This window comes from Schistocerca cancellata, chromosome 2, assembly GCF_023864275.1.
Source record: "Schistocerca cancellata isolate TAMUIC-IGC-003103 chromosome 2, iqSchCanc2.1, whole genome shotgun sequence".
NCBI lineage: Eukaryota > Metazoa > Arthropoda > Insecta > Orthoptera > Acrididae > Schistocerca > Schistocerca cancellata.
In genome coordinates, this window is record NC_064627.1 from 892,769,037 (window position 1) to 892,795,798 (window position 26,762).

At 42.7% G+C, this 26,762-nt stretch overlaps 1 protein-coding gene across 1 annotated transcript in view; it reads left to right on the forward strand.

Annotated features, from left to right (window-relative positions):
• The first annotated feature begins 905 nt into the window (after nt 1–905).
• Nucleotides 906–26,762, forward strand: part of LOC126148710 (uncharacterized) — a 50,278-nt gene continuing 24,421 nt past the window's right edge. The window contains exon 1 of the mRNA XM_049915772.1: nt 906–1,032. Coding sequence (XP_049771729.1) covers nt 960–1,032 — 73 coding nt within the window. The 5' untranslated portion in view covers nt 906–959. The remainder of the gene's footprint in view (nt 1,033–26,762) is intronic.

A 26,762-nucleotide genomic window follows, 5' to 3' on the forward strand; every position in this document is an offset into this window, starting at 1 on the left:
AGTTTGCAGAGGATGAAGATAATCCATCCTATGGACCTGGAATGCACTAAAAAGTTAATCCAATCTTTGTCGCTCGATTCCCAAAACTTTTATTTTCTCGTACTAATTACATGTTTTCTAAGGATCTTCCAAACATATTTGTTTCAAACTTTCAGTAAATGTTACACAGTACCTTCTGCATAATTTAACACAGACTTTTTCCAAAAAACTGTATATTTTTGAATATATAAATAAAAAATTGCAAAAAAATGTTGTGAATTTTCATTACAATTGAAAAAAAAAAAATCATCTTTAATAACTGAACTAAAATTTTGTAAAATCCTTATGTTACGTTGTAGCCCATATTCCAATAAATAATCTGTAAAAAGTTCAACTTCCTATCTCAAATACTTTGTGAGGAAAGATGTAATTTATAAGCGTTATTTTAACATTGCAAGTATAGGGCGTTCCGGAGCCCCTTAAACCTAACTAACCAAAGGACAGCACACAACACCCAGCCATCACGAGGCAGAGAAAATTCCTGACCCCGCCGGGAATCGAACCCGGGAACCCGTGCGGGGGAAGCGAGAACGCTACCGCACGACCACGAGATGCGGGCTAAATGAATCAACAAAAGGTATGTAGTGAGTAAGCTATGCTGTTACAAACTGTCTATTTACGTAATTAAGTTTGTACAGAACCCTCAGTGCAGGAATACTACTCGCACTTGGTCGATTTTTCTTATCTTTTCCTCATTTAAATTCTTGTAGTAACAGTTGTACATTTTGATTGTGCCTCTAGGCAGCAAACTAGAGATATGATAGAAAATAAATAAAAAAATAAAAGTTACGGGGAAGCTGTGAACGGCCTTTGATCTCATGTCTGGGGCAACGGATGTGCGGCTCTATCTGGAAGTGCGGAGCCGCGGAGGATGTTGCTGCGGTCAACCGCTCCAGTATTCCGCCGTCCTGCCGTGAACGATGAGCGACGCAGAGCGCACGCCGATGGGGCTCTTAGTCGCGCTGGTGCTGGCGCCTACACTTCTGCTTCCAGGTGGGTCTCCGCTCTTCTCAGGGACACACACACACACACATCCGCTGCAGCGTGCGAGAAACTTTGCTTCTGCTCTTGTACTATGTGACACGTATTCGTTTTGCACTAGGCCGTGGGCTGAAGTATCATTCTGTGTCTCACATTTCGTCTCTTAATGCTGGAGACGTCATCAGAAGCTATAAAGACTCAGATAGCAGCTTAAAAAACACATACAAGCTCAGCAAGCCGAACTGTTTGTATGCATTCACACGACAGTCGGATTGTGGCGTCCATCATACCGTTACTTAAGACCGCGAAGTTGCGTCGACAAGTGTTATGGAGCCTGTAGTACGAAGAGTTGACACTGCTATATTTAACAGCAGGACTCAGAACTTGTCCAAATTTATTCTTTCTAGCTTTCTTTTAAAGTTTTTCCTTCTTTTAATTTTTTGTGGCCTCTTTATACATCATAGCATAGCAGTTATTGGTCCTTGTTAAAACTATAGCAACGGTGAAACGGATTGTGATGTTTCCTGTTTCACAAAGAATTCTTTTCAGTGCGAGATAATGAAATTTCAAACAAAGGATCAACTTCACTATGCGCATCAAACTACGGAATCGGCCCAAACATTTGTAGATGAGTTAAAAAGCGTATCCCATCGTTCTGCAAGGAATTTGTTTTCAACTCCGACCAATGGAGATTTGAAGAGGAAATGCATGTGAAAGAAATCCTGGAAATTAGAGGTACAAAGCAAGTTGTATCAAGATCAACTAACAACAATGCCGTAACGCATCCATATACAATTGTGCCGACTGTTAATCCGGATTGAAAATTGGCAAAAAGTTAAGTTTCGTGCTGCGAGTAATTGGAGGCGCTCTGGCCTCTACGATTCTTTCTCGTGTGTGTGATCTTGCAAGGGCAGTAGGGATTATTTACGTCACAGCAAGCAGGAGTGGGAAAGTGCTCGTATTGCATTTGGCCAATAACTGTTCAAAATAATTTGTTTTTCCTTGATTCCTCTTCTGCGTATAAAACTCATACTCCTTTAGAGAAAACTATCCCTCCTGAAAAATGTGTGACATTGCATTTCTTATCCCCTGGAACCACTGGACAAATTCAGCCTCTGGATTTTTGTTTTTTCCTTGCCTGTAAAACATATTATCGCATTGCCTGTAGCCTTGAAGGATAGTCAGTTTCACGGTAAGCTCCACGACAGATTGTTTCGCATTTGGTTGCATACCATCACCCCGTTACACAAATACACTACTGGCCATTAAAATTATACACCAGGAAGATGACGTGCTACAGACGCGAAATTTAACCGACAGGAAGAAGATGCTGTGATATACAAATGATTACCTTTTCAGAGCATTCACACAAGGTTGGCGCCGGTGGCGACACCTACAACGTGCTGACACGAGGAAAGTTTCCAACCGATTTCCCAAACACAAACAGCAGTTGACCGGCGTTACCTAGTGAAACGTTGTTGTGATGCCTCGTGTAAGGAGGAGAAATGCGTACCATCACGTTTCCGACTTTGATAAAGGTCGGATTGTAACCTATCGCGTTTGCGGTTTATCGTATCGCGACATTGCTGCTCGCGTTGGTCGAGATCCAATGACTGTTAGCAGAATATGGAATCGGTGCGTTCAGGAGGGTAATACGGAACGCCGTGCTGGATCCCAATGGCCTCGTATCACTAGCAGTCGAGATGACAGGCATCTTATCCGCATGGCTGTAACGGATCGTGCAGCCACGTCTCGATCCCTGAGTCAACAGATGGGGACGTTTGCAAGGCAACAATCATCTGCACGAACAGTTCGACGACGTTTGCAGCAGCATCGACTGTCAGCTCGGAGAGCATGGCTGTGGTTACCCTTGACGCTGCATCACCGACAAGAGCGCCTGCGATGGTATACTCAACGACGAACCTGGATGTACGAATGGCAAAACGTCATTTTTTCGGATGAATACAGGTTCTGTTTACAGTATCATGATGATCGCATCCGTGTTTGGCGACATCGCGGTGAACGCACATTGGAAGAGTGTGTTCGTCATCGCCATACTGGCGTATCACCCAGCGTGACGGTATGGGGTGCCATTGGTTACACGTCTCGGTCACCTCTTGTTCGCATTGACGGCACTTTGAACAGTGGACGTTACATTTCAGATGTGTTACGACCCGTTGCTCTACCCATCATTCGACCCCTGCGAAACCCTAAATTTCAGCAGGATAATGCACGACCGCATGTTGCAGGTCCTGTACGGGCCTTTCTGGATACAGAAAATGTTCGACTGCTGCCCTGGCCAGCACATTCTCCAGATCTCTCACCAATTGAAAACGTCTGGTCAATGGTGGCCGAGCAACTGGCTCGTCACAATAGGCCAGTCACTACTCTTGATGAACTGTGATATCGTTTTGAAGTTGCATGGGCAGCTGTACCTGTACACGCCATCCAAGCTCTATTTGACTCAATGCCCAGGCGTATCAAGGCCGTTATTACGGCCAGAGATGGTTGTTCTGGGTACTGATTTCTCAGGATCTATGCACCCAAATTGCGTGAAAGTGTAATCACATGTCAGTTCTAGTACAATATATTTGTCCAATGAATACCAGTTTATCATCTGCATTTCAACTTGGTGTAAAAATTTTAATGGCCAGTAGTGTAATAATCGGAATCAGCCCCAATATAATCGACCAAAATAATTCTATATGGATTCTTATGAGTTGATACCCAGCTGAACATCCTGCGCGGTTTGTAATTCCCAAGGAGTTTTTGATGGTGAGAACCTTTGTGAACACTGTGGCGTGCTGTATTTCGTTCGGTGTTCGTGGTACAAGTTTATGGTTTGTTTTGACAATTTCTTGAATGTGGACGATGACCACTTTGTGAAGTGTAATACATACATCCCATAGAAGGCTGATCTCTGCATCTCCCGCACATTCACTGTCTGTCGCCCTCCTGATGCACATGGTGGGTCACTAGTAGCTAATGTTTTCTCTGTCATAATTGTTAGCGCAACACTTTCAAACAAACCTTACTAAAGACAGAACTCGCGACCTCCACTCAAGGGGTCTCTTGTCAGTGCATGATCTGCAACTGCCGATATATCGTCGAGGATAAAAGAATCAGTGAGCTATAGTATTTGGACGAAGAGCTCCATCACTTACTAATTATTTATTTGTTTAGTAATTGCATATTTAGCCTGACCAGATTAGGGCATTAAGACCCTCTCTTACACCTGACTAGAATCAACACATATCAAAGATCTTACAAAAATTCACGAGAATAGTATAAATATAACAATAATAATAATAATAATAATTCACACTAAAATAACAGTAATAGTACGGTAATAGTAAAGGGTAATAGGAATGATATGGATTAGTTTAGATCTGAAGCTCTGTTGAATGTTATTAAAAGCGCAAGACATAGAGGGCATTAAGAATGATGTGGGTTAGTTTAGCACATTTGTAGTTATGTTAAGTGTTATCAGAAACGGAAGACATAGAGAAAGAGAAGAAGATTGAAATGACAGTGACTGTGGCTGTTAGGAAATTACAAAATTTAAACAAGGAATTTTGTCGACAAGAGGGAGAGAAAAGTTGTAGAGGAGGGAAGAATGAAGACACTGAGCTGCACAGATTGTAGGAGAGATGGTTATTGTGGTAGAAGGTGGACCATTACCTCTCTTTTGATGCTTGTAAGGAATTTAATTTGTCTGATATTTTGATGACGATTGTTCCAAAGTCGGGTTCGTGGTACAGAAAGTGATTTAGAGAAGGTGGCAACGTTATGTGATGGTACAGAGAGGTCTTTACTTGGTTGAGAATGAGTATTTCTGCTCAGCTTTGCAGGTAGCAGTATAAGAGATGACGGAAAATAAGAGTGAATGCCATGACTGAGAAGACGACAGAGCAAACATTGAATATGTATGTAAACGTAGGCTTCCGCGGCCACTGTCACAGTCAATAAAATTCCGACGTTTCGGCGACTGTTGCAAGACGCCTTCCTCAGGGTGTACTGCTGAGTTAGCAATGCCACCTCAAACCCAGAAGAATTTTATTGATATAGAATGTGTTAGTCTCTACGCTAATCGGCACGTAGCCATGGTAACTGTTCGTAGGCAGGAGTGATATGGTCAAAATAGCGTTCGTCACAAATGTACGTCACACAGGCATTCACCGCGAGTTCTAGACTGCGTGAGCTTTCGAACGAAAGTTTTTGGAGAACAGCATCACCACAGTCAAGTATGGGCAGTATCAGTGACTCTACGAACTTCCTTTTACGGATACAGGGTACTTTTCCGGCTCAATTGTAAACATAAATACCTATTTCTTTCAGGCACTGTTTGTAATGTATATGTTTTACAGATTTTTTTTGTTGATATCAGGTATTGCAGCACACTTTCTAAACAAATCAGTGGTATTTTGAATATTTTTGAACCTGCTTAGGGTTATTAAAAAAATTACAAGGAAATTGATGCATTTTTTCCCAAAATGCTTCCTCAAATTGAGGTACCATTTAATTCAGTGTCATACATTTGAAGGAGATCAAATTTTTACAAGATCCGCATGACATGATGGTTGAGGTACAACACCTATTTAATTCCACCTGTTATAGATATTACAACGATAAAAATATCACATCTTACATTTTAATTTTTATAATTTTTATCCTAATGAAAGTGTTATTTTTTTCTATAATTTAGTTTAATCTGCAATAAAGCTTAGGTCTACTACGTAAGTATGGACTATTGCAAGTTACAGAAAAAAATTAGAGCAATACTTTATAAACTTTAGGAAATATTTGTACCTGAATTCTGAAAAATACAACTTGCAGGAAACTTCTAATGAAGATATGAGTCCAATTAAACTGTACCCCAGATCCTCCCTGAAGTACAGTCTTCATCCTGCAGCATTTCTTCATCTTCAAGCTTCCTCTTGGCATTCCTTTTAGTACTTCTTGCTTCTTTCAGCTTCATGCACCCGTTGTCTGCCACAAGCAAGCAATAATTGATCTTATGTATTAGAGGAAATATATCACTGCATCTAGTACACCAGCTTTTAATGTATTTAGTCCTACAAAAACATTCTTGGGTAATCTTTCTCATATGCAATGGTTGAAACTTTAATTTGTATTCTGAGCGCCCCCATGAAGACATTTACTATGCAAAACAGGGTCACTCAGGTCTCTAAAAATTGGTTTTATTTCGTTCATAAAAGGCTCCGGAAGAGAATGCTTATGATGGTATATTTGACCACTTTCTTTTGCTTTTTGGTGACCACACCAAGAATCTGCTCCTTTAAGGCAAAGTCTGTGAACAGGATGGTCATCTGTGGACAACGTATGAGAGTAGGTGGCCCATACAGCTTTCCTCATTGCTGTAACATCGTTCAGAGGTGCAGTTCGTCTAATCAACAGTCCATAATAACTCTTAAAGGTCTATTTCAGTTCCTGTCAATCTGCCTCAGCCAGGCACAGGTTCTCCATCAGATAGCAACTCTCCTTTCATTTCTCTTCGTAGCTTCCTCAATCTAGCACATGTCTTTTGCACATGTCCACAACACTCCAGTTTTGTTGCCAAGGTATCACCATAAACATTGAACTCATTAATTTTATTGAAAGCTGTAGAGTCCTCATCGCCTAGGTTCTTCGTGTATCTAACGTTATAAATGGGCAGCGACCTCTGAAATATTTTTAGAACTCCATCACTGTCCATATCTCCACTGTAACCATCATAATTCTTAGAACACTGATGTTCAATATGTCCTTCAGTGTTACCATGGCATGTGTGGCAGTACGTAGATAAGCAGTCAAAATCAACAACTTTTCAATTCTGCAGAGAAGTAGCACTTACAACACCATTCAAGGAACGATGTCCTCGACGTTGCCACGTCCCATCAAGCGCAAGAGCAATGTCCTGGGTCCGCAAATATTTACAGTTTCTTCTACTGCACGTTTCAATGATGCTTTAGACACGGCACCTAAAAGTACACTCCTGGAAATGGAAAAAAGAACACATTGACACCGGTGTGTCAGACCCACCATACTTGCTCCGGACACTGCGAGAGGGCTGTACAAGCAATGATCACACGCACGGCACAGCGGACACACCAGGAACCGCGGTGTTGGCCGTCGAATGGCGCTAGCTGCGCAGCATTTGTGCACCGCCGCCGTCAGTGTCAGCCAGTTTGCCGTGGCATACGGAGCTCCATCGCAGTCTTTAACACTGGTAGCATGCCGCGACAGCGTGGACGTGAACCGTATGTGCAGTTGACGGACTTTGAGCGAGGGCTTATAGTGGGCATGCGGGAGGCCGGGTGGACGTACCGCCGAATTGCTCAACACGTGGGGCGTGAGGTCTCCACAGTACATCGATGTTGTCGCCAGTGGTCGGCGGAAGGTGCACGTGCCCGTCGACCTGGGACCGGACCGCAGCGACGCACAGATGCACGCCAAGACCGTAGGATCCTACGCAGTGCCGTAAGGGACCGCACCGCCACTTCCCAGCAAATTAGGGACACTGTTGCTCCTGGGGTATCGGCGAGGACCATTCGCAACCGTCTCCATGAAGCTGGGCTACGGTCCCGCGCACCGTTAGGCCGTCTTCCGCTCACGCCCCAACATCGCGCAGCCCGCCTCCAGTGGTGTCGCGACAGGCGTGAATGGAGGGACGAATGGAGACGTGTCGTCTTCAGCGATGAGAGTCGCTTCTGCCTTGGTGCCAATGATGGTCGTATGCGTGTTTGGCGCCGTGCAGGTGAGCGCCACAATCAGGACTGCATACGACCGAGGCACACAGGGCCAACACTCGGCATCATGGTGTGGGGAGCGATCTCCTACACTGGCCGTACACCACTGGTGATCGTCGAGGGGACACTGAATAGTGCACGGTACATCCAAACCGTCATCGAACCCATCGTTCTACCATTCCTAGACCGGCAAGGGAACTTGCTGTTCCAACAGGACAATGCACGTCCGCATGTATCCCGTGCCACCCAACGTGCTCTAGAAGGTGTAAGTCAACTACCCTGGCCAGCAAGATCTCCGGATCTGTCCCCCATTGAGCATGTTTGGGACTGGATGAAGCGTCGTCTCACGCGGTCTGCACGTCTAGCACGAACGCTGGTCCAACTGAGGCGCCAGGTGGAAATGGCATGGCAAGCCGTTCCACAGGACTACATCCAGCATCTCTACGATCGTCTCCATGGGAGAATAGCGGCATGCATTGCTGCGAAAGGTGGATATACACTGTAGTAGTGCCGACATTGTGCATGCTCTGTTGCCTGTGTCTATGTGCCTGTGGTTCTGTCAGTGTGATCATGTGATGTATCTGACCCCAGGAATGTGTCAATAAAGTTTCCCCTTCCTGGGACAATGAATAATTCACGGTGTTCTTATTTCAGTTTCCAGGAGTGTATTTTTATGTACTTGCTGAACCTACTGGGAGGAGGAGGAAGGTCCATCAGACTGCAAAACGATTGAGCAGCCTTTTTTCCTTTTCCTATTGCACGCATTGCATACAGTAACTTAAAATTCACATCATATGAATTAGGCACAATGTTCGAAGTCGTTTTCAAGGTAGATTTATTGCAGGATTTACACAGAACAACTAATTTTGACGCTAAACCCTTCCTGTTACTTTGTTGTTCAGTTATTTCCAGACAGGTTACACCATCACATTGATTATATTTCGCCACTTCCGTTATCAAAGAAGATAAGATGCCCACATCAACAATCCACTACAAACACACTAAATGAATGCACTTCCACAAATATATGTAGCACTTGGGCAACAAACATTCAGTAACACGTGAACAAACTGCTTCAGCGAAACAAAAGTAAATACTAACAAAGATAATCATTTATAGACACTAGAAACCTGTACTGTCACCAACATATACAATGTACCATACGTATAGTCGTTGGAAACAGAAAGTTCACAGTTCTTTTCGAAATAAATCTGGTTTCTGTAACAGAAATAAAGGGGACGTGGTGGCATAAATGACCGTAAATTTAAAATTTGGTATATATAGGTAATTTCTCATTTGAAAACCTATGACGTATATATCAATGTAATCAGGAAAACTACAGAATTAAATGAAATCATAAAAAATTCCGATTTTTCCGCCATTTATAAATACCCTGTATTTGTAAGTTCGAATAGAAATTCTTTTTTATATTTTTATAGTGTGAAAAGTGACGCTAACATCTCCTTACAGACGGCAGTTGTGTGTTGAGTCTAAGTTATGGTCCAATCTAATCCCCAAGTTCTTAGCAAAAGAAGAAAAGGTTATTTCTGTACCGTTTAGGATTAAGGGTGGAAGAAGTTCTCTGAACTGCGTGGTAGTAAGTCTTTTGTGAGCGACTAAGATTGCTTGCGTGTTATATGGGTTACGTTTCAAACCTAAGTTCTGCGCCTACACTTTTTTTTTTTTTTTTTTTTTTTTTTTTTTTTGAGTCACCAGTCTTCTGACGGCTTTAATGCTGCCGCCACGAATTCATTTCCTGTGCCAGTCTTTTCATCTCAGAGTAACACTTGCAACCTATATCGTCAATTACTTGATCGATTTATACCAGGCTCTGTCCTCCTCTACGGTTTTTACCTTCTGGAAGCATGGAAGTTATTCCCTGATGTCTTAAGAGATGTTACTATCTTTTGTCCCTTCTTCTTGTCTGTGTTTACCATATATTTCTTTCCTCGGCGATTCTGCGGAGAACCTCATTCGTTAGTTCATCAGTCCACCTAATTTTCAATATTCTTCCGTAGTACCACACCTCATATGCTTCTAGTCTCTTCTGTTCTGGATTTTCAACATTCCATGTCTCACTGACATACAATGCTCTGCTCCAAACACACATTCTCAGAATTTTCTTCTGCAATTAAGACTTATGTTTGATGACAGTAGACTGCTTTTGGCCAGGAATGCCCTTTTTGCCATAGCTAATGTGCTTTTTATGCCATCCTTGCTCCGTCCGTTATGGATTAGTTTGCTGCCTAGGTAGCAGAATTCCTTAACTTCATCTACTTCGATCACCAGTTACGATGTCAAGTTTCTCGCTGTTCTCAATTCTGCTAATTCTCATTACTTTCGTCTTTCTTCGATTCACTCTCAATCCATATTCAGCAGTCATTAGACTGTTCATTGCATTCAACAGCTCCTGTAATTCTTCTTCACTTCTACTGAGGACAGCAATGTCATCAGCGAATCTTAACAGTGATGTACTTTCACCTTGAATTTTAATCCCAGTCTTGAGACTTTATTTTCGTCATTGCTTCTTCGACTTATAAATTGAACAACAGGGGCGAAAGACTGCATCCCTGTATTACACCCTCTTCACTCCGTGCACTTCGTTCTTGGTCTTCCACTGTTATTGTTCCCTCTTGGTTTTTGTATACATATTGTGTATTACCCTTTCTCCCTACCGCTCACCCCTATTTTTCTCAGAGTTTGAAATTGTCGAAAGCTTTCTCCAGATCGACAAGTCTTATGAACGTTTCTTGATTTTTCTTCTGTCTTAGTTTCATTATCAACCGTAACGTCAGAACTATCTCTCTGGTGCCTTTACCTTTCCTAATGCCAAACTGATCCTCATCTAACACACCCTCAATTTCCTTTTCCACTGTTCTGCTTATTATTCACATCAGCAACTTGGCTGCATGAGCTGTTAGGCTCATTGTGCAATAATTCTTGCACTTGTCGGCTCTTGCACTCTTGGGAACTGTGTGGATGATGCTTTTCCGAAAGTATCACGGTATATCGCCAGTCTCACACATTCTACACACTAACGTCAATAATCCTTCTGTTGCCACTTCCCCCAATAATTTTAGAAATTCTAATTGAATCTTATCTATTCCTTCTGCCTTATTTCATTTTATGTCTTCCAAAGCTCTTCTAAATTCTTACTAATACTGGATCCCCTATCTCTGCCCTATCGAGCCCAGTTTCTTCTTCTATCACATCATCAGACATGTTCCTCCCCCCCCCCCCCCCCCTCATAGAGGCCCTCAATGTACTCTTTCCACCTATCCGTTCTCTCTTCTGTATTTAGCAGTGGAATTCCCTTTGAACACTTAATGTTACCGCATTTGCTTTTAATTTTACCGAATGTCGTTTTCAATTTTCTGCACCCTGAGTCACACTTCCCAACAATCATTTCTTTTTCTATTTCTTGTCTTTTTCAGGTAGCCATTTCGTCTTAGCTTCCATGAATTTCCTATTTATTTCATTCCTATCTGAGTTGTATTTCTGTATCCCTGAATTTCCTTCAATATTTTTGTACTTTCTCCTTTCGTAGATCAGCTCAAGTATTTCTTCTCCTAGCCATGTTTTCCTCGCAGTTGTCTTCCTTGTACCAAAATTTTTCTTCCGACTTTCTGTGACTGCCCTTTTTAGAGATGTGCAGTCCTCTTTAACTGAACTGCCTGCTGAGCTATTCATTATCGTAGTACCTCTAGCCTCGCCCGCCCGGCTAGTCCTGGGCTACACTCTCCATACTTCGCCTTCTTCCAGTTTCCCTTTGATTCGCCCCCATGTGAAGTCATCCAGAAGTTGCCTCCGGACCATGTTATAATGAAGAACACCACCACAGGGCCTGTAACTGTTCGCTGACTGACTTACACTGCCTTCTTTGAGTGCCTCGTGTTGCGAGGGCAGCCACTTTCGGCGCAATAGTCATGCTGACCTCACGCCATGTGACGTTCAGCTTCCTGTGCAACACTGAGAGACCTCTGACACATGTTCCCGCACTTTCATTCATTTCCACCGAATAGTTAACATGTCATGTTACGTTATCTGTCTCGTAGTATTGGGTTTACTGCATTACTCGTAAGTTCATGCTTTGTATTTTTTCAATGTTGACGGTCGTATTTAAAGTTAAACAATATGAGTTATGAAAGAAAAAAAAGTATTTTGATTGTTTGGGTAAAGTATAACAGAGCTATACAGTTTGATCTTCGTCATAAACAATACTCGTTGCACTAAAAGTATCCGTCCCTCTTGACGTTCATTAGTTTGACTCATGATTATTTATGAATAATATTCAGCTACACTGCTGCGTAAGTTTGTAAGTTGTTTATATTTTATCTAATTCACAATGAGCCCATTTCGCCAAATTGCCATCGTCAGGTGCTCTGTAAATACATAGATAAGCGATGGTCTTAATATAATGGTTTTGTAACTATGACCTGAAAATTTGTCCGGTCTGTTTTGGAATTATTAATATCTTCCAGGTGTAGAGTGGAGATGTATATTAGATGTTACTTGTTTTCCAAATATACTACTTTTTTGACAGTTGGATGACAGTGGGTCAGCGATGTTACATGTTTACATAGTTACCATTATAAATAAGTGATGTTTGAAATTCAGTTGTTTATTATTATTTTTTCATATAGGTTTGTTTCTCTCTATTTCCTCAAGGATGTTCAACAATGTTCCCTTTTGCGTAATATGGAGGATTTCTAGTGGTATGCGTTTTACATAGCGTTTCTTTGCTTGTAAACGTTGAAAAAATGTAGACGCGTTGTTTTTACTTTCTCTGGAGTGCTCTTTGTATCTAATTTTGAAGTTTCTACCAGTTTGTCCTATGTAGAATTTTTGACATGTGTTACACGAAATTTTGTAAACGGCGGGATTGTTGTGTATGCGAATTTTCGAGCTGCCTTTGTGAATTTTGTGTTTGAGGCTGTGTGTGTTTTGAAATGCAAATGCGATGTCACCCTAATACAGCGCCTCTAGGTTTCCAGCATGCTTTTGTAAGATGGTTAGTAATATTTCGGCCGGGAAGCTTCTATCATACCGACGTTAGTGAAAAATGTCGATAGTCATGCATTTCTGTCCTGTTCCTTCTCCAAACGTGCAGCACGTTTCGTTGATCCGCGGACCTTGTACGATAAACTATTTGCATAAGAGTAGTCATTTATAGCATATTACTGAAACCAAAGTAATCCCCATCCAAGTTCTGTGTCCTTTGCCCAATCGATTAGCTTGAGGTGATTTTCAATTCTGCACCCACTTCTTTCGATATGATCATTATCGAATACGTTCGAGGCTCGAGGGTAGGAAGTGTGGTATAATACTCTACGATGAAGCAATTCTGTAATACAGAATTAAGCATTTCAGCCATAATTAAATTGCCTCCCATTTCGATGTCATCATGATCAACTGGCGTTGAAACAGACGACTGTGATCCATTGACTAATTTTACGTCGAAGTTAAACTTTTAAGGATGTTCTGTAACTCGCCAGGTTTGATCTTTCTTTCAAAATTACTGAAAGATTCTCCCATTTGTGCCGTTATGGTTGTTTTGATTTCCTTCAGTTGGTGTTCACCAAAAAGTATTGAGTTTCTTTTGAATCTACAACCCTTTTTTGGTTCATTCAGTACAGCACTTTCAGACAATGGCCACGTAAACAAAGAACGAGGTTTATCAGGTGTTTAGTGACCCGAGAAGTCAGTTGTATGTTGGAAACTTCACAAAGTCAATATAATCAAGAGTATGAGAAGTCCATCTGCTCACCAACTATTTTTGAAGAATGATTGTGTAAATATTATGACATTAATTATCTACTAATTTATCAGTGGCGATGATGGATGAGTTCAGTGGCCGTGAATTAAATTACAGCACCCTTACACTTTTCTTTTCTTTTTGCCAAGACTTGTTTCGAGTTTTCAGCCATCTTCAACACTGCAGCTGTTGTATGTTTACTTTTAACTAATAGTTACGTACACTTACATTGATTCTATAGCTTGTAGCTCCTTTTAGTGAAATGCTTGCACGGAGCGAAAACAAGACTTCTTTAAAATTGCACAATTTTTTTTACGAATTTTCGTAGCAAACGAAGTGTGATAAATGGAAAAATGGGGTATCTAATTGACCAGCATGTGGTCTAGTTTTGCAAAACAATAAATAATTGCTTGAAATCAATTATGGTAATTCAGAAACCGTTAATTAGTTATTTGAGTGAAAACTGAAAAGTTTCATAAACAGCCGCTGCTAGCAATGTAAAAGAAGTGTCAAAAAATCACCTCTCCAGTGCCTTGCTGTTTTACACATAAGAAGTTACACTGGTGTGATATGAAACTGTCGAAAAGGCTTTCGTCGAATCAACTATAAAATTTAGGTCATTTCGAGAACAGAAGACGCTAAGAAAGCAAATGAGGTGGCAATAAGATAATGCTCTCTCAACAAAACTTGAAAATAAAAAAGAATTTGAAGAAGTCTGTCAAATGTTTTGTCAAACGATTTGTCTAAAAGTAAGAAATGAAATAGATTAGAGGAACGTTTGACAGGCATGAGGTGCATCAAATGTTTCTCTAATCTATCATATTTCTATACGTGTTATCTGTTCTTTCGGAACTGTTCGGAAGAACACACACCATTTTGATCCTGCAGCCACTATGAATCAAGACGCAAAGGAATTAATGACTTAAGCTGCCAGTGGATATTGATTTAATCAGTCATAAATAATCAACTTTCCCCATTGATTTAATCAGTACCCCTTGGCAGCTAATGTCATTAATTCCTTTCTGTCTTTATTATATTTCTTACTTTCAAACAAATCATTTCCCACAACTTTTGTCTGATCTTTTCAAGTTTTTTATTCGCGATTTGCATAAATAAGCGTTCAGTAACTTGTAATCATTATATCAGTAACGTGTAATCATTATTTTTAACATTTCTTCTAGTTTCCCAGAATAGGATAACGAAGATGTTGTGAATCCACGTCATGAAAAATGGAAATATTCAAGTTATATGACAAAGACGAGAGCGTACTATTTTTAGTACGAATTATCCCCTTATACAAGGGGCGTTAAATAAGTGAAGATGATGATGAAGTCCCATACTCCTTGACAGAGCGTAGGGGAACGATGCGGGAGACTAGGTAAGATCCTACTGGGGGTGGTTTGCCATTGCCTTCCCCCGACCGTAATGGTGATGAATGAGGATGTTAAAGACAATACAACAACACCCAGTCATCTCGAAGCAGGTGAAAATCCCAGAGCCCGCCGGGAATCGAACCCGGGACCCCGTTCTCGGGAAGCGAGAACGCTACCGCGAGACCACGAGCTGTGGACCGTTAAATAAGTAATGCACCACATTTTTTTCGCTGTCAGTTTCCGTCGGAAAATGCGGAATTTGTTGAGGGACGTCGTGGAGTACTCCCGCGTCAGCCCTCATAGTGTCATCAAGTTTCGGTATGTGGCGGCCATCTGTAACGGAGGAGCGTTTCGAGCAGAGAGCTGTCATTGAGTTTCTTTGGCGGAAAACCAGAGCATTGTAGATATTCACAGGCGTTTGTCGATTATCTACGGAGATCTGGCAGTGAACAAAAGCACGGTGAGTCGTTAGGAGAACGTCTGTCATCATTGCAACCAGGTCGCGTGCCGGCCGGCCTCGCACAGCTGTGACTCCTGCAGTGTTGGAACGTCTGGACACTCTCATTCGTGGAGACGGATCGCAATCAAACACCCCGCTGCTTAATTGGACGTCTATGAATTACAGACCCGTATCACTGGCCTCAATTTGCAGTAGGATTTTGGAGCATATACTGTACTCGAACATTGTGAATCACCTCGAAGAAAATGACTTATTGATACATAACCAACACGGATTCAGAAAATATCGTTCTTGTGCAACACAGCTAGCTCTTTATTCCCATGAAGTAATGACTGCTGTCGACAAGGGCTCTCAGATCGATTCCATATTCCTAGATTTTCAGAAGGCTTTTAATACCGTTCCTCACAAGCGACTATTAATCAAGTTACGTGCATATGGAGTATCGTCTCAGTTATGTGACTGGATTCGTGATTTCCTCTCAGAGAGGTCACAGTTCGTAGTGATAGACGGTAAATCATCGAGTAAAACAGCAGTGATATCTGGCGTTTCGCAAGGTAGTGTCATAGGCCCTCTACTGTTCCTGGTTTACATAAATGATCTAGGTGATAAAATGAGCAGGCCACTTAGATTGTTTGCAGATGGCGGTGTAATTTACCGTCTAGTAAAATCATCAGTCGATCAATTCTAATTACAAAATGATCTAGAGAGAATTTCCGTATGGTGCGAAAAGTGGCAATTGGCACTAAACTAAGAAAAGTGCAAGGTTATCCACATGGGTACTAAAAGAAATCCGATAAATTTAGGGTAAACGGTAAATCGCACAAATCTAAGGGCTGTCAATTCGACTAAATACCTAGGAATTACAATTACGAGCAACTTAAATTTGAAAGACCACATAGATAATATTGTGGGAAAGGCGAAACAAAGACTGCGCTTTGTTGGCAGAACACTTAGAAGATGCGACAAACCCACTAAAGAGACAGCCTACATTACACTTGTCCGTCCTCTGCTGGAATATCGCTGCCCGATGTGGGATCCTTACCATTTAGGATTGACAGAGGACATTGAAAAAGTGCAAAGAAGGGCTGCTCGTTTCGTGTTATCGCGCAACAAGGGTGAGAGTGTCACTGATATGATACGCGAGTTGGGGTGGCAGTCACTGAAACAAAGGCGGTTTTCTTTGCGGCGAGATCTGTTTACGAAATTTCAATCACCAACTTTCTCTTCCGAATGCGAAAATATTTTTTGACACCCATCTACGTAGGAAGAAATGATCATAATAATAAAATAATAGAAATCAGAGTTCGAACGGAAAGATTTAGGTGTTCCTTTTTCCCACGCGCCTTTCGAGAGTGGAATGGTAGAGAAGTAGTATGAAAATGGTTCGATGAACCCTCTGCCAGGCACTTAAGTGTGAATTGCAGAGTAACCATGTAGATGTAGATGTCTGTGCTGACACACACGTCCACCAGTCTGGGTACTCAACTAGGTTCCTCGCCGCCTAACAGAAAACCATAAAGAGCATCGAAGAACCATCTGTGCCGAATTGCTTGCGCGTTCCGGGGCTGACAGTGACAATTTTGTGTCGAACATCGTCACAGGCGATGAAACATGGGTTGATCGCTTCGAGCTGGAAATAAAACGGCAGTACATAGAATGGCGCCACACCACTTCTGCTTCGAAGAAAAAGTTCAAAGTTGCACCCTCAGCCGATAAAGTTGTGGCGATGGTCTTTCGGAACTCTGAAAGGGTTGTTCTGCTTGGTGTCCTCCCTCATGGTGCAATGATCAACACTGCAGCGGGTTCGTCGCCACAAAAATGCAAACGAACTTCTTCTCCAAGACGACACGAAGTCTACTCACCCGAGAGGAGCTCACAAAACTTCCTTGGACTGTCCTTCCTCACCCGCCCTGCAGCCGGGATCTCGCGCCTTGCGAATTCCATCTGTTTGGCCCACTGGAAGATGCAATACGTGTATGTTGGGGAGGTCACTGATGCAGCAAGAGGTAGGCTCCGACGTTGACCAATAGGGTGGTACCACGGCGGACGTACAGACCCTGCAAGTAAGGCAGCGTAAGACCGTTGCATTGAACGGAGATAACGTTGAAAAATAGGGTTCTGTAGCCAAAAGAGTGAGTAATAATGTGGTATATCGGAATTGATTGTCACGCATATGCAGTTGACATAGTATGACTATGTGAATCAAAGTACGAGTTGAAAGAAATGTACCAGGAAATGGACAATTATGCACAGAAAGTAGTGCTCAAAGTGAATCGAGACAATGCAATTAGGAAGAAGACAAGAGCAGGAAGAATTTCTTGAGATAGATGGCAAGAGGTTCAAGAGAGTACACCAGTTCAAATATTTGGGATCTTGGTTTACCACGGATAACAACATGAAAATGGACATCAAGGAAAGAATAGCAGTGGGAATGAAATGCATGCATTCCCTCAGAGAGACGCTCGGCTCTAAATCGATCTCAGTGAACACTAAGATGGAAATCTACAGCACAGTGATATACGGTTCAAAAACATGGAGCATGACTAAGCGAGATAGGGAAAAACTATTAATATTTGAAAGAAGAGAAATGAGGAAGATATGGGGACCAGTTTTAGATAACGGAGAATGGAGGAGGAGGAAAAACGAGTAAGTCTACATTCTGATGCGACAACCAACTATCCTACAGAAGATAAAGAGCAGAAGAATACAATGGGTGGGCCATGTAGTCCGTATGCCAGAAGGAAGACAGGCGAAGATAGCACTAACGGGGAAACCAAACACCAAACGCCCCATTGGACGACCAAGGCAGCGCTGGATGGACGACCTGGCGAAGGACCTAGCAGCCCTGGGAATTGAAGACACCTGGAGGAACCGGGCCCAAAACAGGAAGGAATGGGGGCAGTTTGTGGAAGCAGGGCCTGTGATCGCTGAATATCTATCTATCTATCTATCGTAATCCTGAATAAAACCAACCTGCTTTAAGAAAAAAATGTATTTCCTTACTTAATGAACGTCTCTCGTACACCTACGCACATCCTCTGTATGACACAGGGTGAATCGTACCGATTTTGTTGGCTTTCCGTTTCAGTTCAATGATTGTCTATGTACCTCTGTACGTTGGTGTCGTCTTAATGGTCGAGCGGTCTGCTTCGAATAAATACACACAGCAGGGTCTCGCGAGAAGTACGTCGTCTTTTTTCCAAGGATTCAAAATTAAGTTCTCCGAGCATTTGTATTGCGCTTTTGCAGCGGCCTATTACGATCGCAGCACGTATCTGAAGGCCTTCGATGTCTGTTGTCGTGCCTACTGTATAATGACTCCAGACGTCGGAAAGTAGAATTGGTCTTATTATGGTGTTGATGTTTCATGATAAACCATTTATGTATTATGTCTACAACTCTGCTTACGCCGTTTTGCAATAGATGGCAGCAGTGACAAGCGGTGGTGCAGGTGGTAGCTCGTAAGTATTGCTTAAGCATTTGTGAACATAACGCCACCAAAATATTATTCGATTTATGATTGCATCATAAAGTTATTCTCGTCTCGTGTATGACTTAATTTACAGATGCACTACATTTCAGAAGACTTACACGAAATCTAAGTCTATAAGGGCAATATCTTACTCTTATCCAAATTTAAAGTAAACTGCTTTTCATTACAGCAAGTGTTTCTGCAAATAGTTACAATCCTCCAACGACAACTCAGCATCGTCTTATTATGGTGCTGATGTTACTTGGTAAAGCATTTATTTATTATGTCTACAAGTCTGCTTACGCTGTTTTGCAATAGATGGCAACAGTGGCAAGTGGTGGTGCAGGTGGTAGCTCGTGTCATACAGTTAGCTTAAGCATTTATAAACATAACGCCACCAAAATATTATTTGATTTATGATTGCATCATAAAGCTATTCTCGATTGAAGATATCAACTTCCCATCCCAGTTCTCGACATTAGCGGAAAGTTTTAATTTTCTGCTTTCCCACGAAGAAATCTGCGATTGATGGTCATAACACGGGAGGTAGGGCACCTATTACTGAAAGAACGAGTTGAAAATGGTTTCAACGCTTCGAGAACGGTGACTGTGACGTCGAAGGCCGGCATGGCGGTGGATGAGAGGTTTTCGAAGCTATTGAAAACTATGGAAACAAACAAGGGATCGTTATCGAAATCAATTGATGCGCTTGAACGGAGCGCTGAAAGACAAACGGCCACAGTACAGCGGTAGTCAGGGAAAGGCGATGTTTCAACATGGCAGTGCTCCACCACCTGTCGCAAAACCCACCAAAAAATATTTGGAAACGTTGAAATAGGGAGTTTTACCCCACCCGCCGTATTCTCCAGACATTGATCCCTCTGACTACTACCTTTTTCGGTCACTGGCACACTGCCTGTGTGATCAGCACCTCTGCGTCATAAGAAAAAGTGCAAGATGGGATCGATTCAAGGATCTCCTCAAAGACGCACTACATTTCCTGTTCTTTCGCTGTGGGATTCGTATGCTGCCCAAAACATGGGAGAAAGTAGTGGCCGGCGATGGCCAGAATTTTGAATAGTAAATTCTTTGTAAGTTTCTCACAACAAAGCCTCGAATTTCGAGAAAAAACGGCGGAAGCAAAGTCATAGACCTAATACATTCAAGACATTCTAGGTCCTTTTACACTTCTTTGGGGCGTACCCAATGTTACTCACTTTTATGTGGAACATTCGCCATCGAATATAACGTATTGGGTTCGATTCGTTAAATTTTCCTCGTACCAATCACATATTTTCGAAGATACTCTTTATGATCGAATCTTGGTTTGCAGTACACGATGTGGTAGAGTGTCGAACAGTAGGGGGTCGAACACCTTTTGGGAATCTAGGAAGACTATCCTACCTGTTCACCAGCACGTATCGTTTACTAGATGTCACGTATGAATAAAGCAAGCTGTGTTTCACACATGCTTTTCGTAAATTCGTGCTGATTCTTTGAAACTTGGTTTCCTGGTAATGTCTGTGCGTAGAATATGCACTAGGATTTTGCAATAGACAGCCCTCAGCAATTCAGGTATGTAATTAGTTGCATCCTATCATTTACCCTTGTGTGACATGTGCTCATTTCCAGACACACGGGACTGAAATTATCAACGTCCCGACGGTACGAAGATAAGTATGGTCGATTCTGATGTATAATTATGCGTCTGTTTCTCACAGAGTTGAGTAGATATTTTAGTTGTGTTTTGTACACGGATAGAGCACTTCGAGCTTTGTGTGCGAAATGCACAGCATGGATCTTTGTGGCGTCCCTCTAGTATAGATGGAAAGTTCCGTTCAGGAATATCGCTATTTTGTTGCTGAGATTAGGAACTGGATCGTGCTACGTAACAGCAGGAAACGCAGTAGTTATCTCGCTGCGAAATACGATAAGCGATGACTGCCTTCCGCTTTGGTGAGTTACTGTAACGAAACACTTCCGAGTATATCTCGCAATCACCATATCGCAATACAGTCTCCTCCAGAATTTTTAAATCCTTTTAAATCTTTCTTCTCGTTCTTCACAAATTTGCTAACTGTCTTGTGGGCTTTAGCTATGTATGTGACCTCCGATCCCAGTTCAGTTGAATGTGGTTGCAAAGGTTCAAAGGTATATAATAACACGACTGTCCCACGTCGGGTTGTGCATGAAACGAGAAATATAGGCAAAAAATGGAGAGAGCTCAAATGCATGACTATTTTCATCTCATTCTCCTCACGTAGAATCAGACTGGCGGAATTTTACGATTAAAAAGGCTTTTGATGCAGCATAAATTATCAGTCTTTAAGAGGTTTTTTTTCTTTTTCAGTTGACAGAGCAGAGTGCTGCCAGATGGAAGAGGTGTTATTTGTCAGTTATTACTGTACAAGTGACTGTTGAATGATAATGAAGAACTAACATATGGTGCAAATAAATATTTGCGAAATATACTTTTTCTTCTTTAAGCTAAAATTAACTACTGCCTAGTAATCTATATACAAAAAAATCTATTTCTCACTTTTGGCTCCGAATATTAATCAGCCACTGCAGGTAGTAGCAGTACAAGCCATAGACGAATAAAGTACCTTGTTCTGTGCTCGTTGTAATTTACATTAACTTTCTTTTAAAAAAGATGCTTTTTCCAGAAAACTTGTTATGATTAAAATTAAGTATCCAAAAGAGGTATTTCATATCTGACTAAGGAACATTTTCTTATAGACTATAAAAACGAAACTAATCTACGTGATACTATCACCATACAAATGCTTTTTCTGTCCTCCGTCTGTGTAACAGTGTTGGCTGGGCATGTGTTAGATACGGATGTCAGTATCGGCTTTCGAAATCCAATCTGCCACTTCTTTTTCGATTAACTCCTCACATAAATTAATAGACTCCTTTCGAGTCTCGCACCAAGGAGAAAAAAAATCTGGTTGTACTAAAAATCGAACCCTGGACCTTGTACAACAGTAAGACACTCCGACAGTTCATTCTCGGAGATGACCATATACAGCTTCGTGTTCCAGACATATCTCTACACTGTTGTGAGGAAATTAGGACTCAGTTGGAAGTTAACGAAAAGCAGTAGGAGACTTAGGGTGAGGGGGTGGGGGAGGGGGTGTTTGGCGCAGGGGCCGGCCAGCCCCGAGCCTCTGGTTCTGGGCGAGCCTCAACATTTCGAGGGCCTCGATATTTGTAGCCCCTACAGCTCGAGACCATTTATAATGAAATCCTAAACAAGGTCAAAGTAAGTTCAATAAATAGGGGGCGGTTTGTAGTTCGAGGCTTCATACGATGGAAAATATAAACGTAGGTACCTACTTACCTGCTACCAGGCCTTCATAACAATTGTGCAAGAGGCGACTGTTGGAAAGGCGAAAGTGAATATGGTTGTGTGTCAGGAGCCACTCTCCCAGTTCGCTCCTTGCCAGTTTTCCTCAGAAGGATGATTGTATCTGTGGTTACCGGTATTATTTATTTCCAAAGGTTACAAGTAGTGGCTTGACTCGATGTTGACATTGGATTTCGATGTCCGTCGATGAATCGCGTCATAAGCGGCCTTCAGTCCGCTAAAGGTAGTGACACCCCACGCCTTTTCATTGCCGCCTTCTGCTATGGCGGTTGCCGCCCGAGGTGCCTTCGGCGCTCTCCACACCGCGATGATGCTGCGACAGTGAATGAAGGCGGCGCTTGTGTTGGACTTAAACACTCACCGATCTGCGAAATGCTCCGGCCCCTCTCACTCACAGCCGTTCTTCTTCATATGTTGAACCGTGATGCCGGTTATCGTATAGCAGTGTAGTTCGTTCAGGTAGGCACTGGCCCGTCCGCCGAAGAATCAGGAACGCTGGTGTCCTGACCCCCTGTTCCAACCATCTGCGTCAGCGGCGGACGGTGGTGTTGAACTCAGCGACTTGTGATTATAGCGAGGCAGCGCAGGAAGCCTACAACAGACTTGGGACAGACGTCACTTTACTGTAATCATGGAATCGACTGCAAACATTATGTACGACGTCGATCCGTCTGATCGACTGCCTTACGAGCTAAAATCCTGGCATATTTATGGTTACGCGACGTCACTTGTCGTGGCTCCACGGTCTTGCTGTTACGAAGATGTCACCTGTTCTCACAATGGCGTGCTTGCTTAACGATACATATTTATTTTTGTGAAAGTCGAGATCGCTTGATTTTAAGACATTTTACTCCAATTACTTGTTTCCTCAGAATCGTGCTATCATCTTCAGATTGGCATTACATTATTGCGTATACGTTCACAAATACGTGTCGTCGACATTTTGAGAACAACGTGTAAATACATTAAGAAACTATAAGTGGTTTATCATTTATAAAATAGAATGCTCCCAGCTGAGTTATCGAATGAATAGAAGGCAGATGTACGACATCCATAGCACCAATGGAGTTTAAACTATATGCCATTTCAACAACCTCAAGTGAGTCTATATATAACAGACATCGCCCCCAATAACACGTGTAAGTCTTCCTTGAGTTCGCTGTAAATGGCTCTGAGCACTATGAGACTAAACTTCTGAGGTCATCAGTCGCCTAGAACTTAGAACTAATTAAACCTAACTAACCTAAGGACATCACACTCATCCATGCCCGAGGCAGGATTCGAACCTGCGACCGTAGCGGTCGCTCGCTTCCAGACTGTAGCGCCTAGAAGCGCACGGTCACTGCGGCCGGCGAGATCGCTATAGTAAAAGCTCTTGGCACGCGTTGTTCTATTAGCAGTAGCACCTCTTTCTTCACTTAACGAAGGTTACGTGATCTTGTCTATTTGCCCTGCCTAATGCATTTCTGCTAGGGCATGCTGTCTGGCTCGCGGGAGTACCGATGTTGTGTTTTTCCCTGACCCACTGCCGGCGGTGAAATGTTATTCTCCGCGCCCGCCTCGTGTCGACACCGCCGTAATACACTACTGGCCATTAAAGAAATGCAGATGATAAACGGGTATTCATTGCACAAATATATTATACTACAACTGACATGTGATTACATTTTCACGCAATTTGGGTGCATAGATCCTGAGAAATCAGTACCCAGAACAACCACCTCTGGCCGTAATAACGGCCTTGATACGCCTGGGCATTGATTCAAACAGAGCTTGGATGGCGTGTACAGGTACAGCTGCCCATGCAGCTTCAACACGATACCACAGTTCATCAAAAGTATTGACTGGCGGTATCGTGACGAGCCAGTTGCTCGGCCACCATTGACCTGACGTTTTCAGTTGGTAAGAAATCTGGAGAATGTGCTGGCCAGGGCAGCAGTCGAACATTTTCTGTATCCAGAAAGGCCCGTACAGGACCTGCAACATGCGGTCGTGCATTATCCTGCTGAAATGTAGAGTTTCGCAGGGATCGAGTGAAGGGTAGAGCCACGGGTCGTAACACATCTCAGATGTAACGTCTACTGTTCAAAGTGCCGTCAATGCGAACAAGAGGTGACCGAGACGTGTAACCATTGGCACCCCATACCATCACGCCGGGTGGTACGCCAGTATGACGATGACGAATACACACTTCTAATGTGTGTTCACCGCGATGTTGCCAAAAACGGATGCAACCATCATGATGCCGTAAACAGAACCTGGATTCATCCGAAAAAATGACGTTTTGCCATTCGTGCATCCAGGTTCGTCGTTGAGTACACCATCGCTGGCGCTCCTGTCTGTGATGCAGCGTCAAGGGTAACCGCAGCCATGGTCTCCGAGCTGATAGTCCATGCTGCTGCAAACGTCGTCGAACTGTTCGTGCAGATGGTTGTTGTCTTGCAAACGTCCCCATCTATTGACTCAGGGATCGAGACGTGGCTGCACGATCCGTTACAGCCATGCGGATAAGGTGCCTGTAATCTCGACTGCTAGTGATACGAGGCTGTTGGGATCCAGCACGGCGTTCCGTATTACCCTCCTGAACCCACCTATTCCATATTCTGCTAACAGTCATCGGATCTCGACCAACGCGAGCAGCAATGTCGTGATACGATAAACCGCAATCGCGATAGGGTACAATCCGACCTTTATCAAAGTCGGAAACGTGATGGTACGCATTTCTCCCCCTTACATGAGGCATCACAAGAACGTTTCACCAGGCAGCGCCAGTCAACTGCTGTTTATGTATGAGAAATCGGTTGGAAACTTTCCTCATGTCAGCACGTTGTAGGTGTCGCCACTGGCGCCAACCTTGTGTGAATGTTCTGAAAAGCTAATCATTTGCATATCACAGCATCTTCTTCCTGTCGGTTAAATTTCACGTCTGTAGCACGTCATCTTCATGGTGTAGCAATTTTAATGGCCAATAGTTAGTATTGCGTGCACAATGTATAAAAGGGTAGTGCGGAGCTATCATTTGTACTCAAGTGATTCATGTGAAAAGGTTTCCGAAGTGATTATGGCCGCACGACGGGAATTAAAAGGCTCTAAAAGTGGAGAGTATTGCCTCGGAACTATACAGGGTGGTCCATTGATAGTGATCGGGCCAAATATCTCACGAAATACGCATGAAACGAAAAAACTACAAAGAACGGAACTCGTCTAGCTTGAAGGGGGAAACCAGATGGCACTATGGTTGGCCCGCTAGATGGCGATGACATAGGTCAAACGGATATCAACTGCGTTTTTTAAAATGGAACCCTCATTTTTTTATTACACATTCGTGTAGTACGTAAAGAATTATGAATGTTTTAGTTGGACCACTTTTATCGCTTTGTAATAGATGGCGCTGTAATAGCCACAAACGTATAAGTACGTGGTATCATGTAACATTCCGCCAGTGCGGACTGTATTTGCTTCGTGATACATTATCCGTGTTAAAATGGACCATTTACCAGTTGCGGAAAAGGACGATATCGTGTTGATGTATGGCGTTCGCGTGTGTCATCTGTCTTCTCTGTGCGTGTCCACGTGTCTCAACATTTTTATTTTGAATTCTGCGCCCGTGAACGGCTCCGTGTGTTTTAATTTTGTATGTCTACGTTTGTATATCCACCATGTCCTGCGATTGTCTTCTTTTGTATCATTAGTTTTATATGTGGCCGAAGAGCGGCGTAGTATGCCGCTGTTGGCCTACCTGTATCATGTGTGAAATTAACAATAAAGAAAAAAATTGATGTATGGCTATTGTGATCAAAATGTCCAACGGGCGTGTGCTATGTATGCTTCTCAGTATCCTAGACGACATCATCCAAGTGTCCGGACTGTTCGCCGGATAGTTACGTTATTTAAGGAAACAGGAAGTGTTCAGCCACATGTGAAACGTCAACCACGACCTGCAACAAATGATGATGCCCAAGTTGGTGTTTTAGCTGCTGTCGCGGTTAATGCGCACATCAGTAGCAGACAGATTGCGCGAGAATCGGAAATCTCAAAAACGTCGATGTTGAGAATGCTACATCAACATCGATTGCACCCGTACCTTATTGCTATGCACCAGGAATTGCATGGCGACGACTTTGAACGTCGTGTACAGTTCTGCCACTGGGCACATGAGAAATTACGGGACAATGACAGATTTTTTGCACGTGTTCTATTTAGCGAAGAAGCGTCATTCGCCAACAGCGGTAACGTAAACCAGCATAATATGCACTATTGGGCAACGGAAAATCCACTATGGCTGCAACAAGTGGAACATAAGCGAACTTAGCGAGTTAATGTATGGTGCGGCATTATGGGGGGAAGGATAATTGGCCCCCATTTTATCAATTGCAATCTAAATGATTCAGTGTATGCTGATTTCCTACGTAATGTTCTTACGATGTTACTACAAGATGTTTCACTGCATGGCAGAATGGCGATGTACTTCCAACATGATGGATGTCCGGCACATAGCTCACGTGCGGTTGAAGCGGTATTGAATAGCGTATTTCATGACATGTGGATTGGTCGTCGAAGCAC